The 15,582-nt window shown below is 40.2% G+C and overlaps 1 protein-coding gene across 6 annotated transcripts in view; it reads right to left on the bottom strand.

Moving 5' to 3' along the window:
* Positions 1-326: 326 nt before the first annotated feature.
* The window catches only part of pacs2 (phosphofurin acidic cluster sorting protein 2), a 132,471-nt gene continuing 117,215 nt past the window's right edge, over positions 327-15,582 (bottom strand). For all 6 annotated transcript variants that reach the window (XM_015351201.2, XM_015351203.2, XM_015351202.2 and 3 more), the window contains 6 exons: positions 11,699-11,741; positions 10,572-10,614; positions 9,795-9,930; positions 6,862-7,088; positions 4,288-4,401; positions 327-3,078 (listed from right to left, as the gene is read on the bottom strand). In XM_015351201.2, the coding sequence (XP_015206687.1) occupies positions 2,960-3,078; positions 4,288-4,401; positions 6,862-7,088; positions 9,795-9,930; positions 10,572-10,614; positions 11,699-11,741 (682 nt within the window). In that variant the 3' untranslated portion in view covers positions 327-2,959. The remainder of the gene's footprint in view (positions 3,079-4,287; positions 4,402-6,861; positions 7,089-9,794; positions 9,931-10,571; positions 10,615-11,698; positions 11,742-15,582) is intronic.

The following is a 15,582-nucleotide window of genomic DNA, read 5'->3' as shown; positions in this document are numbered from 1 at the left end:
TGTATCATGGGTGAAATTGGAGAATCTGGTATTAACTCATTATGCAAACTCCTCACAGAAGCTGCACCTTGACTGGGATCATTCCCAGGATGCAGGAGCTCTCATGCAGCAGCTCCAACCACCCGCTACTTACCACTCTCAATCCCAGCAATTGGCAAAGACTGCCCAAGTTTTTAAAAGAAAAAGTGAAGTTTATAGATGTACCTTCCAGCTATCTTGGAGACAGTTAAATGTTTTTCTTTATTGGTGTTCCAGTATAACAGTTTTCATTCATTTCAATCCTGTAGTTCCCAAGTAACTTGTAAGACCATACACAGAGTCAGATGTTTAGTGAGTCTAGTTTTATTATCCTGCAATTAGGGATTTACAGTGGTAGTCATTTACAAGTTACAACTTTTGCTCAGGAACCCACCCCTTTCTGAAAGAAATGAACCTCAAAAAAGTGCTTTTGTTCATGTTACTAAATCTCCAGTGAGGGACCCTACCCAGTTCATCATCCAGAATTAAGCTTTTGGGTGAGAAATATTTGATGGTGGATCTCCAACTGAAAAATGTACCCATTTTCCTGGATGCGCAGTCGCACATTGTAAGACAACAGGGAATTACAGGAAAATGCAAAAACACAAGTCTGAAATGGCTGAAACATTTACAAGGTGTCGAGACAAACCAGCAACAGTGCGCACTCATATTGAACACAACAACCACACCTAAATACTTCCATGGAAAAACTGTGTTGAATACAAATAAGAAATTCATTTTCCCCTTTACAAAGTCCTGAACCATCTTGGTTTATGATGAGGCTCTTACCTTGTATCTGATTATGCTTTTCCAGTAGAAATAAGAATGAGGGGGAAAAAAGTATTCTATCTTTGTTACTGTATGTACTGGTGCATTTAAAAAAAACACAAGTTTAAACCTGTCAATTTACAAATCGGCAAATTAGGAAATTGGCAACCAGCTACTGCAACATTAGGAAAGATGAAGACATGCATGCATCAGCCTATATGTGGCTTCATCTTGTATTGATGCATACACTATAATTAGCCTGTGTGACTTTCAGCTTGCCGCTAAATGGCAAAGTGAATTTCCATAAGCCTGACTGGATGTTGTCAAGATTCAGATCGTTTCAAATCTTTGGCCAGAGTAATACTCCTGATCCTGGAAGGCCACACCTCACCAGAGTTTACAGGAAACATTTAATCCTCAGTGAATAAAGACCTAGAAACAGTGCTAATAGAGATCAACGAAGTGAACAACTGTTTCAAATCAAGTCCGTAAGAGTCCAGGGTGATCCAGGTGGATACTCGCAACAAATGCCAATACGCATTTTATTTGGTCAGTTCTTGCTAAACAAAAACACTATTCCTGTACGAGTCCTTACTTTTATTAGGAGGCTGATTTTCAATTCTAAATTTGGAGAAATGTGTTCCAAACATCTATAGATCCCTCCTTGCAAGAAGAGCCCCAGTTGTGTTAACCTTACAGGACACCCTAAATTACCTGCTATTTAAAGATCAGAGAAACACTTGTTGAAGCAGATCTATTTAGGTCTTCTGGTCTTCTGAGTGAAGAATAATATTCTGAATTTTGTTCCACCTGTTTAACAGATTGCAGTTAAATTGCTTCAGGTCAGCAAAAATTGATGATTTAAGGGCTGCCTGTAAAACCTGCTGAATGGAAACGCTTCAGGACCAGGGTTGGACTTATTAGAATTAATATTAACTATTAGAACAAGAGCTTTAATTCTTTTATTTTTGGCATATTGTCATCCAACAATTCATCCATACTCTCATTTTCTAACCACTATCATGGGGGAAGCTGAAAGCTATCCTGGGAAGTAAAGGGTCTTAGGCAAGAGGAGACATGAAGGCAAGACATCCCAGACAGGACACCCGTCCACTAAAGGACACACACAGACACACACTAACACCTGGGGCAGTTTTCCCAGAAGCCAATGAACCTCCCAGTATATATTTGGAGTCTTTGAGGAAACCGGAGCACCACCCCAGTTGCCACCCTAGGTTCGTCAGGTCAGGTAAAAATGTTTTTCATAAGAAGTACAATTTAACAAATCACCTAGAAGGTCAAAGATTTTATTACCAACTTGTTTCTATGTATGCATTTTGTAACTGTTTTAAGTTGTAACTTAGGGGAAAAATGTTTCCTTTCCAACACACTGAAAAGGAAATCACTTGCCATTGCTGTTTGTCATTGCAGCCCTGTCTCAGTTCTTGAGATAGAGCAAGGCCGATCCTCGATCCTCTGTGTGTGCTTAGACTTGTCACTTCATTCAGGAGCTACTTCATTTATTATATACAGTTTATTGCACAACATACAATCTCCTTTAGATGAACACAAGGGGTCCCAGTGGGCAATTCCATTAGTTAACTATGAAAGTCTTGCTGTCCAATAAGAGGGGGATCCAGAACTTTCCATCTGCAATTCGATGTCCAGTCCTTTGGCCTTGTAAGCTGAAAGACTCATTTCTTCCTAGGGATTTTTCCCATTCTGGAAAAGTCATTTGGTTATGAAGGCTACTGAGAGAAAAATGTGTTTTAATGATGTTAATCACACAGTGAAATGCTTCAAACCAATAATTCACTGGTATCAACTCTGAAGGCACCCCAAAGGCCCGATCCTCACTTGGCTGTACTGTGTGATGTTACAGAGTTAATCATTTCAAATTACTACATTATGCTTTCCTCTTAAAGTTTAGAAAAAGTCTGAAGGGATTTTTTTTTAAAGAAAAGAAATGTCTCCCCCTCGACAGCCTTGCTTTCTTAAAGTCTTTTTTTGTCCAGACCTTTGCCAAAAAAAACCGCCAACAAAGAAAGCAGACATAAATTAAGAAGGTTGTAGGCAGGAATTGAAGGAGGCTGGCTATGGGGGGGGGGGGGGGGGGAAGGCTATTGGCACACAGTCAACTGTCTGCAGTTCTGTAAGGAGTCTACAGGGGGTGCTAGTAGGGGGCTTTTGAGTGGCCAAAGATGCCAATGGGGAAGTGTTTGACGTGTGATGACCACTGGGCAGCCAGCTGGAAAAACTTGACATCGTTCCACTCCACACCGTCTATAAGCACTGTGGGACACAGGAGACAGAAAGTACAATGAGTCATTAAGAGCTCAGCTCACATGAAACTCTGCTGATACAGCAGCCCACATAAGGCTGAAAATTGTTCACCTACAAGAAGGACTTTGAAGGAATGCCTCTAGTGCCTGGGTGTATGCACTGATAGTCTCTGCTTTGGTGCCTGCAGCATGTGTCGTTTTATGTGTTTACTGCCTGGAGTTAGTTGTTTGCGTGTTTTATACATGTTTAGGATACAACTGTGTGCGTGCGTGAGTGTTAGAGTATTTTCCAGTGTCCAGGGGGTGTGTATATATAAATTTGATCCAGTGTCTGTGGTGCAGGTGTGTGGGGGTGTGTGTGTACTGTATATGAATGTGATCCAGTGTCTGTGGTGCAGGTGTGTGATGGTGAGTATATGAATGTGATACAGTGTCTGTGGTGCAGGGTTCTGGGTGTGTGTGTATATACTGTATATGAAAGTATTTCAATATCTCTGGTGCATGTGTACATGCACAGACTCTGGAACACATTCTCTGTACATGAATGTGTTCCAGTGTCTGTGTATATCAATATATATGGGAGCGAGGTTCAGTGTCTGTGCTTAATAATAATAATAATAATAATAATTGCTTACACTTATATAGTACTTTTCTGGACACTCCACTCAAAGCGCTTTACAGGTAATGGGGACTCCCCTCCACCACCACCAATGTGCAGCATCCACCTGGATGATGCGATGGCAGCCATAGTGCGCTAGAACGCTCACCACACATCAGCTATTAGTGGGGAGGAGAGTAGAGTAATGAAGCCAATTCATAGATGGGGATTATTAGGAGACCGTGATTGGTAAGGGCCAATAGGGAATTTGACCACAATGCCAGGGTTACACCACTACTCTTTTTGAGAAAAACCCTGGGATTTTTAATGACCACAGAGAGTCAGGGCCTCGGTTTTACGTCTCATCCGAAGGACGGCGACTGTTTACAGTATAGTGTCCCCATCGCTATACTGGGGCATTAGGACCCACATAGACCGCAGGGAGAGCGCCCCCTGCTGGCCCCACTAACACCTCTTCCTGCAGCAACCTTAGTTTTTCCCAGGAGGTCTCCCATCCAGGTACTGACCAGGCTCACACCCGCTTAGCTTCAGTGGGTTGCCAGTTGTGAGTTGCAGGGTGATATGGCTGGTGGATTCCTGCTGGATAATGCAGATTCCTACCTCTCAGCATGGTCTGCTGGTGCTTGGCTGTGCAGATCAGTCTGCTGATCCCCTCAATCATCTGGCTCTTGGATTCTACCTCCTTGTCCTTTGTTTTTTTTGGCAGAAACATGACTACACGAGAATGACAAAATCAAGGAAACTGAAACTTTTGTTGAACAAATTTAATCAACTTGAGGATAACTGCAGAATTATTAAAATGAACTTGAATTTCCTGCTGAGGAATGTGTATATAAATGGCTAATTTGAAATATACTGTATCGTGACAAAGCAAACAATAACACAACATCCTACAGTGCCTTGCGAAAGTATTCGGCCCCCTTGAACTTTTCAACCTTTTGCCACATTTCAGGCTTCAAACATAAAGATATAAATTTTTTATTTTATGTGAAGAATCACCAACAAGTGGGACACAATTGTGAAGTGGAACGAAATCTATTGGATTTTTGAAACTTTTTTAACTAATAAAAAAATGAAAAGTGGGGCGTGCAAAATTATTCGGCCCCTTTACTTTCAGTGCAGCAAACTCACTCCAGAAGTTCAGCGAGGATCTCTGAATGATCCAATGTTGTCCTAAATGACTGATGGTGATAAATAGAATCCACCTGTGTGTAATCAAGTCTCTGTATAAATGCACCTGCTCTGTGATAGTCTCAAGGTTCTGTTGAAAGCGCAGAGAGCATCATGAAGACCAAGGAACACACCAGGCAGGTCCGTAATACTGTTGTGGAGAAGTTTAAAGCCGGATTTGGATACAAAAAGATTTCCCAAGCTTCAAACATCCCAAGGAGCACTGTGCAAGCGATCATCTTGAAATGGAAGGAGTATCAGACCACTGCAAATCTACCAAGACCTGGCCGTCCCTCTAAACTTTCAGCTCAGACAAGGAGAAGACTGATCAGAGATGCAGCCAAGAGGCCCATGATCACTCTGGATGAACTGCAGAGAACTACAGCTGAGGTGGGAGAGTCTGTCCATAGGACAACAATCAGTCTTACACTGCACAAATCTGGCCTTTATGGAAGAGTGGCAAGAAGAAAGCCATTTTTCAAAGATATCCATAAAAAGTCTCGTCTAAAGTTTGCCACAAGCCACCTGGGAGACACCCCAAACATGTGGAAGAAGGTGCTCTGGTCAGATGAAACCAAAATCGAACTTTTTGGCCACAATGCAAAACGATATGTTTGGCGTAAAAGCAACACAGCTCATCACCCTCAACACACCATCCCCACTGTCAAACATGGTGGTGGCAGCATCATGGTTTGGGCCTGCTTTGCTTCAGCAGGGACAGGGAAGATGGTTAAAATTGAGGGGAAGATGGATGCAGCCAAATACAGGACCATTCTGGATGAAAACCTGTTGGAGTCTGCAAAAGACCTGAAACTGGGACGGAGATTTATCTTCCAACAAGACAATGATCCCAAACATACAGCAAAATCTACAAAGGAATGGTTCACAAATAAACGTATCCAGGTGTTTGAATGGCCAAGTCAAAGTCCAGACCTGAATCCAATCGAGAATCTGTGGAAAGAGCTGAAAACTGCTGTTCACAAACGCTCTCCATCCAACCTCACTGAGCTCGAGCTGTTTTGCAAGGAAGAATGGGCAAGAATTTCAGTCTCTCGATGTGCAAAACTGATAGAGACATACCCCAAGCGACTTGCAGCTGTAATCGCAGCAAAAGGTGGCTCTACAAAGTATTAACGCAAGGGGGCCGAATAATTTTGCACGCCCCACTTTTCATTTTTTTATTAGTTAAAAAAGTTTCAAAAATCCAATAGATTTCGTTCCACTTCACAATTGTGTCCCACTTGTTGGTGATTCTTCACATAAAATAAAAAATTATATCTTTATGTTTGAAGCCTGAAATGTGGCAAAAGGTTGAAAAGTTCAAGGGGGCCGAATACTTTCGCAAGGCACTGTAAATCCACATGTGCTTAACTGGATGTAAAAGCTAATTACTGTAGCCTACCATAGAGTGACACATTGTAATATACCATTAAGAGATATAAGACAGCTTTTTACCTGTTTATATAGTTTATTCTACTTCTGTTGTATGTTTGAAATACAAAATAATACAGGTGTTGTTTAGTAAAATCACAGCTTCACACAACAAACTCCTTATGGTCCTATGTTGATACGGAGTTAGATACTCTCAGATACTTCCCTAACTGCACGTTTGTGCTACAAAATCCTGTAAGCGGTAAAATAAAATAAAATTCTGTTTTGAAAAACAAATTAAAAACCTTTATAGTAGTACATGCATTGCTTTGACTGGACATGAATAAGGAACTGGTTATTGGACAGGAAACAGGCTGCAGATAAAGGGTGAATATTCAAATTCAGGGGGTTTTATTATATGTTATTAGGTAACCACAGGAATGTACAGTATCTGACCACTGCTTTTCCTAATGTATATTAATTATCTATTTTTTGGTTGTAGCCAGTAAATCAGTTTGTATTGTAGATTATGCCACACTAAGTGGGGAGTACTGAATGTAGGCAGCACAAATATACACCATACATAAGTAAGCTGTAACTGTGCTGTATTGTAGTGTGAGGGCAAGGTCTTACCTTTCTTGTTCTTCTCCTTGGTGACCACAGTCATAGACATGGTGGGATGAGGGGAGCTCTCTGTCCCAGGAAGTGGAAGCCGGCTGACCTGCAGTGATCGGAAGGTGCACTTGAGGGTGTTTTTAGAGGACGAGTCTCTCTTCTCCACCTCTCTCTTCCTCTCCAGCGGAGACACCCAGTAATCCACCTGGAGCCCCATCAGCTCTCCCTGCCCAGATCCTGGGGACCTGCAGGAGCACAGTTCAAAGACATGGGGGGAGGGAGAGAGGAACTTGTCACTGCAGCTGCTAGGAGCTAGGCAATGCAGTAAAAATACAAATGGCATACTGCTATATGCTGTCCAAGTATGTATTGCTATTTTCCAATGAATGCTACTTAAAAATATTATGAAAAACAAAGCATGATAACATAATCTCTTCTCTTGTTAGGTGAAGCGGAGTTATTCATTTTCCCCAATGTTCAGACTAGTCAGTAAAAAATCGTGCACCTTAACTGATTTTCAGATTTAAAGTCCACAGAAACACATAAGGCAAAAATATACATAATCACCACCACACTGGTTACATTATAGAACAAAGTTTTTTTTTCAGCTCAATTAGGCCAGGTCTTATTATACATGATAAATATACTATAAAAATAAAATGACTTTTGTCTCTACAAAGACGCAGAGTTTTAGAATCCCAGAAAGTAAAGCTTTTAATATTAGCATTTGTACCATCTGCTTTTTTTGTGGTTTCCAAATTTAAACATTTATTTGCACAAATGGCAAGAAAAACATTTTGAGCACTGTTACAAATTGTTACAAGTCTGTCGAAGTTCTAACTAGAGGTTTACAAACTCAAACTGTATTTTTCAATCGTCAAGTGTAGCTTATTTTTATGCAGCAAAATTATTTTTTGCATTTGGCAATATTAATGTGCATAAAGAATCAGCCCAGCACTTCTAAACCTGTGTACAAAAACAATAGCCTATTTAGCAAAATATTTGTTATTTCAAAGGTTTCAGTTTAAGTTAGTTCTTGTCATAGACATATGATCAGTACATAAGAACAGCAACTAAGGAGATTTAAAAAATGGCTGATACAAAAGGCCAAATGAAGAATTCTTAAGACAGTTTTATCTGTGGTAATCTTGTGGTTGGACAAACAGCATTTCATTCTAGAGCACATACATAGCGCCCTCCAGATATATTCATACCAGAACTAAACAGGAACACAAAATGTCACAGAACACAATTATATACAGATAAGATAATGTGTGTTACTTAAAAATGTCAGAAATGTTAAACAATATTCATAATAGCACAGTGGAGAGCAAAGTTATATTTCATTATTTCAATAAATACCTGAATTCAAGAAAATAGGAATTACATGTATATCTCTCTACACCTCTTACACCTATTCCTTACACTTTCCTCTACACCTACTCCTTTAAATATAATCTAATAAAAGCAAATCTACATTAGTATTCTGCTCTTTATAAGTGCAATGGAAGCCTTGGAAACAATATAGGGGCCTGAAATTGTTTTCTGTTTCCCAGGGGTATGAAAAGAAAGTAACACAGGAAAGACAGTAGAATCCTCAACAGGGTCAGAGATATCTCCAATAATTGTAGGTAAATGGTCCTTGATGTCCCCAGGTTGGGAATTAGCTAGCAAAGAATCCAAAAAAGCTGAATTCACCATTTTCCATATTATTGTGCATTATTAAGACATTTAAGTCTACTACAGTATGGCCACTCTGCCATGTAAGAGGATGTAAGTGCATCTTTCTTCCACTGGCTCAGAGACAAGTGGTTTAGCAGACAGCAATAAATCCAAAGAAAACAGCTGGAGGTTTTCAACAAACTGTCCTTGTCTTGACAGAAAGTCCCAGAAACTACAGTACCATTTGACATCACCTGCATAAACATGGCATTCATGGCGGGATTGCAAAATAGAAGCCTTTGCCGAATTCGGACAACTAGTAGAGGCAACCTCAAATTTGCCAAAGAATATCTTAGTGGCAATTTGAAGTTGATCTTATGGTCAGATAACATGAAAATTTGACTTTCTGGCCCTGCTCATTGACATTATGTTTGGTGTAAACCCATTCAAGGCCACTGCAGAGGTTCTGTTATGTTTTGGATTCATTGTGCCTTCAAGGGTCCTGAAGCTCTTGTTCAGACAGGGCTAATCATGACCTCCATCACGTACCAGGCCATTTTAGCAAAACATTGTGCCATGAAGCTCCAGCCTGGCCAAAAATAGTCATTCCAAAATGGCTAGGATAGAAAGCATCATCAGATAAAGAAATGGCTAGCTGCACACAAGACCAAAAGTTCTGAGCTGGCCATCTAAAACTCCAGATCTCGATCCAATCAAACCAGAGGCTCAAAGTCAAGAAGACAGGTTAAAAATGGAAACCAAAGGCCCTGAAGGAGCTAGAGCCATTTTGCCTGGAGGAGAGGTAAAAAATCCACCCACAGCACACTACAGGAGGTGACTCAATGAAATCAACGCCACAATAGGATTTGCAAAAATTCAAACTACAGTTTTCTGGGCTTAAATTATTTATACCAAACATGACTTTCATCTGTGCAAAGCTATTAAGATTACAGAATACCATTTTGTATTTTTTTAAACATTTATAAGGCACAATATGCAGTTCAAAAATATTTTTTGTTCCAGTTTTGCTGGGAGTATGAATAAATCAGATCAGTGATGCAAGTGTGGAAATCTGTTTTGTTTCAAACTGCCTAGTGACGGTTACTTGTATACAGTACATGCTTATATTTTTAAATCTGCATGGGTGTTTACTTTAAGACTAGCATCAATCAACAATGAGCACTATTATTGATTATAGAGCATTGCTCTCATAATGCAGCTCATTATTTAACCTCTACAGTGTCAGTGAAACAGCGTGATAGGAGCCGGGGCTGTAAGCTGTAGCATACCCGTAGGAGCTGAAGCTGGCGTTGATGGAGGGGGAAGAGGGAGGTGTGGGAGAGGCCTCCTTCAGGGCTGGGGACACCTGAGGGGGAGTGGAAGAGAGCAGGCCAGCGGACATGGGGGCTGCGTCATCGGAGTCGCCTGCAGAGAACGAGAGGCAATGCTTACACAGGCCCAGATCAGGGCTGCAGAAAAACACAGCAAGGCAATCATTAAACAAGGCTGGTTCCTCTTCCGTGTCTTGAGTGAACTACAAATGGTGTCTCCTTTATGTAAGATGGGAACATGGTTGATTGGAGGCTTTAATCCAAGGCTTTTTAGATATGCTTTTCATATAACATAAAGCAGAGATACCGTATATGTTGCGATATATTTTTCCTTGGTAATGTTTTATTAGGAACTATAAAAATCTAAGCATGTTTCACAATATGATAACATTCTTAATACAGACTCCCTATTATTAAACAGCACCTTAATATTTTCTAAGGGTTTATATTGACTTACTTTTATTTAAAGTCTTTGAATCAACCTTTCATTTATGCCCTTATTAATTACCCCATCGATTGGAATCTTAAAACGTTCTGATTAATACATCTTGATTCTCTATGAGGTATACAGGTAGCTGAAGGTAGTCCAGCCTCAGACAATACTCCTTGGCCTTCCACCTCAGTACAGAGTGGCCTCCAGTAACTCAGAAGAGAGTTCCTTTCCCACGCCCTCAATTCAGCATTTCAGGACCATCAAGCCTTCCAAAAACAAGGAAACAGGTGATGTGATCTCACCTGATGTGGCAGACGACTGCTCCACAATCCCCACTTTGACAACCTGAAAAGCAAACAAGTCCAAAAAGTAAGAGGACTGTAACTGGTAAATGAGGGATTTCCCGACCACGCATTCAGTTAACTCAATGGACTTCCTCAGAATCAACAAAAAAAACTCAGACCAGAGGAGAGGGAATCGACAGTGCATTTACAAGAACAAGAGGTATTGTTTTTCACACACAGTTGTGAAAATCTGGAAAATGCACATTGCTGAAGCTGGAACTCCAGCTTCCTTCAAGAAATATCTGGATATGATCTGTGGACAATTAGTTGCCAAACTAATTCTAAGATCTGAAAAAAGTACTGAAAATATCAATTGATTACAATTATTTTTGTGTCATAAATGTAAAATAAATCAGGAAACACTCAGAAGAAATCAAGACTAAGCACCTTCCTATATACAGTATAGCCTCATTTTCCAATATGATATGCTCTTTCTACAGTAGGTAATTCATTGTTAGTGATATATATATATAGTATATCAATTCACCAGGTGTCTGTGGCTACACCATTTAAGAGCTTTCAAGGTTAAGTCTAAAGGTTGTGGGAGATCCATCTTCAGGAGGACCTACAGACATTAACCACCTGATAGCTGGGTCTTTGTATCATTTATAATCTGAGTCAGAATATAACAGTATCGAGTATCTCTAGGCCACTGTTTTGGCCACACCTTCCCTCTCCACTTTGCCTATCCGGTTTCCCCTTCTCACTAAACCATAACTGGGTTCCTTCCAGCCTGAATTCTAGTTACTCCATGTTAGTTGCTGAGGTGCTGTTCCAGGCCTAACTGTTATCTGCACCCAATGGAGGAACAACCTACGTGCCACTGTCAGAACCACAGACTCATTCCCCATCTTGCAGAAGAAATTGTAAATTTTCGCTTCTCTTCAGGATATATCTGACCTACATGGAAACGAGTTGAAACAGGTCCCTCTTTTACTCCTGCATTTCAATGCCTGTGCTTACTTCTTCTCTAAATCATCCTTAATCACCTGCCAGTGCATTAAACTGACAGATGCAGCTCAGAGAGACTGTCAGAGAGACAAAGTAAAAATTAAGTCATGAATCAGGAAAGAAAAGTCACTTACTCCAATGAATGGGATGAATTTCTGGCAGGAGTCTTCATCAGGGCTGAATAGATGCAGCAAAGAACAAAACAAGACAAAAGCAAAGCTAGACATTAAATACACTGAGACACATCCCTGCCTTATCCCTTCCTCTTCTTCATCGAAGTTCCAGAGAGCCACAGAAAAGTACCATCTTTTTGGCCTGAACATTCACACATTATGAAGGGTGTGTGATAACATGTACTGTACATACTGAGGCTATTCAACCAAGGGTGACTCAGCAACCTTTTTCTTAACAGGAGTCTAAAACATCTGAACAAGCACAGCTCTATTCCCTATAGATCATTGTTTTACCAACTTCTGCCAACCAGAATCTGTACTGGCAGAAAGACGTTATTTTTAAGAATTGTTTAAAGAGAATGACAGCCGTTTTAGATTGTAGTATATAATTCTCAAGATCTCTGGAAATCTGCACTTGATAAACTGTCTTAAATCACTTCTTTTCCAGAACATGGTCCCAAAGTCATTGACAAATTAATATTGTGATTCAGGTTTGCAGCCCAACAGAATTAGGAGGTAAATTTCTGCAATTTCCTAGTGCAGTAAAACACCTGTTTCTTTCTCTGATAAACTGTATTCTTTAACTTTTTTGGAGCAGGAGTGACCAGCCAAGATCCAAGACAGCCAATCTTTTGTTGTAACCAAGCTTTAGATACTTAATTCTTGGCTTTGAAATGAATTTCTCAAAATAACCAATTATTATTAATCTCTTGCCAATATTTATTACTTGATAATTTACCGTTAGCTAGAAAATCACTAGGACTATGGCTCTTTGGAAAGAACACTCCACCCCTACACTACAGTATTTCAGGGCGATCTGAGAAGTTCCTCAGTGCCAAAATTGTGAACCATCTACATAAAGAGAAGAACATGCACAACACAGTCTCAGCCTCTCAGCCCAGCTTTACATTCTGTCAGCCAGCCAGCAGCAAGATGCAAACTTTCAGTAGAATAAATGAAGAAGACTGTAATACCAGCAAAGTGACTGTACTGTATAAAAACCTGTAACAGTGAAGCAGATGCACATTCCAGCAACCTGTAATAACCAGTTTCTGTCAAGGAATTAGATCAGAACTACATACTGCAGGTCTTTGATAGTTGTTTGGAGAGGAAACCTTTGAAGAAGCAGTTAAAATGTTGAATTGCAACATCAAAACCTTGCTATTTTTGCTTTATTTCAATCATGAGGTGCAAGGTGAGAAGAATGAAATAATGTTTTAGTTTTGGGTAATTCCACACATACATTTGATCATATTAGAATACAAACATACTGTACTTTACACTCAATGAAGTGAATTCAAGTATCGGAACACATTCACTTTAAGTAAATGTCAGAATATAACAGTATTTGGCTGCATATTCCCTTGAGGCTATTACTGCATTAAGTCTGTGACCCATCAAGCTCACCGAACTCCTTGTGTGATCACCTGAGATGCTGTGGTGCTTCCACTTTGAGGTCTTGACTAATTTTGGAGTGTTCTGACTGAAGCAGCCATACATGTGTTAGTTCAGGTGGGTAGTATGGGTAGTATGACAGCATCTCCACCATGCTTCTGAATTTGCTTGGAAGTACAAAGCTGAACCAGGAGGGTTGCGGTTCAAGGTTTCATGGATAGATGGACCACACTGATCTGCAAATACTCCAAAGGGAACAACCTCAACTATGAAGTATGGCCTAAACATAAATGGCTCCTCTGGAACTGGCTTACTTCTTATATAGCTAATGACGGAAGCAGCAGAATGAACGGAAGTTTACAGAAAATTGCATGCTTACGTAGACAAAACTGCTACCATACTTATAAGGCAGGGCTTTACCATTGGAGCATGACAATGACACAAAACATATGGCTTGTACAACCAAGGAGATCATTAGGAGAGAAAGGGCATTAGGAGGGGCACAATATTAGACTTGCAAAGTCAATTTAGAGGTTTAAACCCAAGTATGGATTTTATTTACGTGCTGAATAAAACAAAATATTTAAAAGTCAGAACACTCCTAGGATAAGCAAGAACTCAAAGTGGCTGCAGCTAAACACTGAGTTGTAATCACCTGATGACAGCTCAATCAGCGGCAGACTTTGTGCAGTTCTTTCCAAGGGAGATATACAATCAAATATTGGCTTTTACACTCTCCAATTTACTTAAGTAAATTAAGTCAATATGCCTGCATGTTTATGGTCAATTGAAATCATTGGGCTAAACAAAGTACATTTTTGTTCTTGTCAATGTATGCTTGGAATTAACCAAATAAGAACTGTTTATTGTTGTTATTATTTACATCACACTAGATCACAAATGCAAGTGTTTTGATTGGAAAACAAAAACAACAGTTTTGACACTGCAATCCCAGCACTTTTGAAAGACACTGTCTATATTGACATGCTTATTGTATATACACTGGCAGTCAAAATTTTGGGGATCTTTGATCCTAAAAAGGATGTAACAGGATAAGCAACTGACAAAATTGTAAAACAGGTAAACCTTCTCAAATATGAAAATTTGTTGATAATAACTTTCTATAATCTCTTAACAAACAGTCCCTATTTGTTCCAATTTCAGCTGCAGATACTCGTGGGTATTCCGTTACACTATACTGTTTCTCTACATTAGCCAGCAGCCACATCACCCTGCAACTCACAACTGGCAACCCACTGAAGCTAAGCAGGTGTGAGCCTGGCCAGTACCTGGATGGGAGACCTCCTGGGAAAAACAAAGGTTGCTGTTGGAAGAGGTGTTAGTGGGGCCAGCAGGGGCCAGCAGGGGGCGCTCACCCTGTGATCCATGTGGGTCCTAATGCCCTAGTATAGTGATGGAGACACTATACTGTAAACAGGCACCGTCCTTCGGATGAGACATAAAACCGAGGTCCTGTCTTTCTGTGGTCATTAAAAATCCCAGGGTGTTTCTCGTAAAGAGTAGGGGTGTAACCCCGGCGTCCTGGCCAAATTTCCCATTGGCCCTTACCAATCATTGTCTCCTAATAATCCCCATCTATGAATTGGCATCATTACTCTGCTCTCCTCCCCACTGATAGCTGGTGTGTGGTGAGCGTTCTGGCAGCACTATTGCTGCTGTCGCATCATCCAGGTTGATGCTGCTAGTTGGTGGTGGTGGAGGGGAGTCCCCATTATAGCGCTTTGAGTGGAGTGTCCAGAAAAGCGCTATATAAGTGTAAGCAATTATTATTATTATTATTATTATTAAGCACAGACATTAGGCCATTATAGGCCATAGCCTATAAAGCCTGCTGGCACAATATTAAATGCCATTCCAATGCCACGCATGCGCCACACTCTAGGGATGGTGATATGTGGGTAAAGAGTATGTTTTTCAATGTGTTAAGGACCCTACACAAAAATAAGATAAATCCACATAAAAAGTTTAACTACAATAAGAAAGAAATAGAAGCAGAAATATGCTTGTGCTGGATGCTGCACATTGGTGGTGGTGGAGGGGAGTCCCCATTATTTGTAAAGTACTTTGAGTGGAGTGTCTAGAAAAGAGCTATATAAGTGTAAGCAATTATTATTATTATAAGCTACTGATGTACAGTACCAGTCACGCCAGCTCCCTCACCACATTGCCCAGCTAGTGTGAGTGACCATACCAGAACAATTAAAAAAGGAATGCAACAATAAAGTTATATAAAAGCAAAAAGCAATAATGCTCTTGTAGATGCTTGGAACTGAGCACGTAGCAACAGACAGCAATACACTGTTAATAACTAGTGACAGAGTGCCTAGAGTACTGCAGCTGTGATTGTCAAGGAGGGTTATTTTGTAGTAAAATGAGAGCATGTTTCTTTGAACAAAGAGCAGGAACTTTTCAAGCAAATGAACTCTTTA

This window comes from Lepisosteus oculatus, chromosome 8, assembly GCF_040954835.1.
Source record: "Lepisosteus oculatus isolate fLepOcu1 chromosome 8, fLepOcu1.hap2, whole genome shotgun sequence".
Lineage (NCBI taxonomy): Eukaryota > Metazoa > Chordata > Actinopteri > Semionotiformes > Lepisosteidae > Lepisosteus > Lepisosteus oculatus.
Note: the sequence above shows the minus strand (reverse complement) of the source record. Positions and strands in the feature narration are given on the sequence as shown.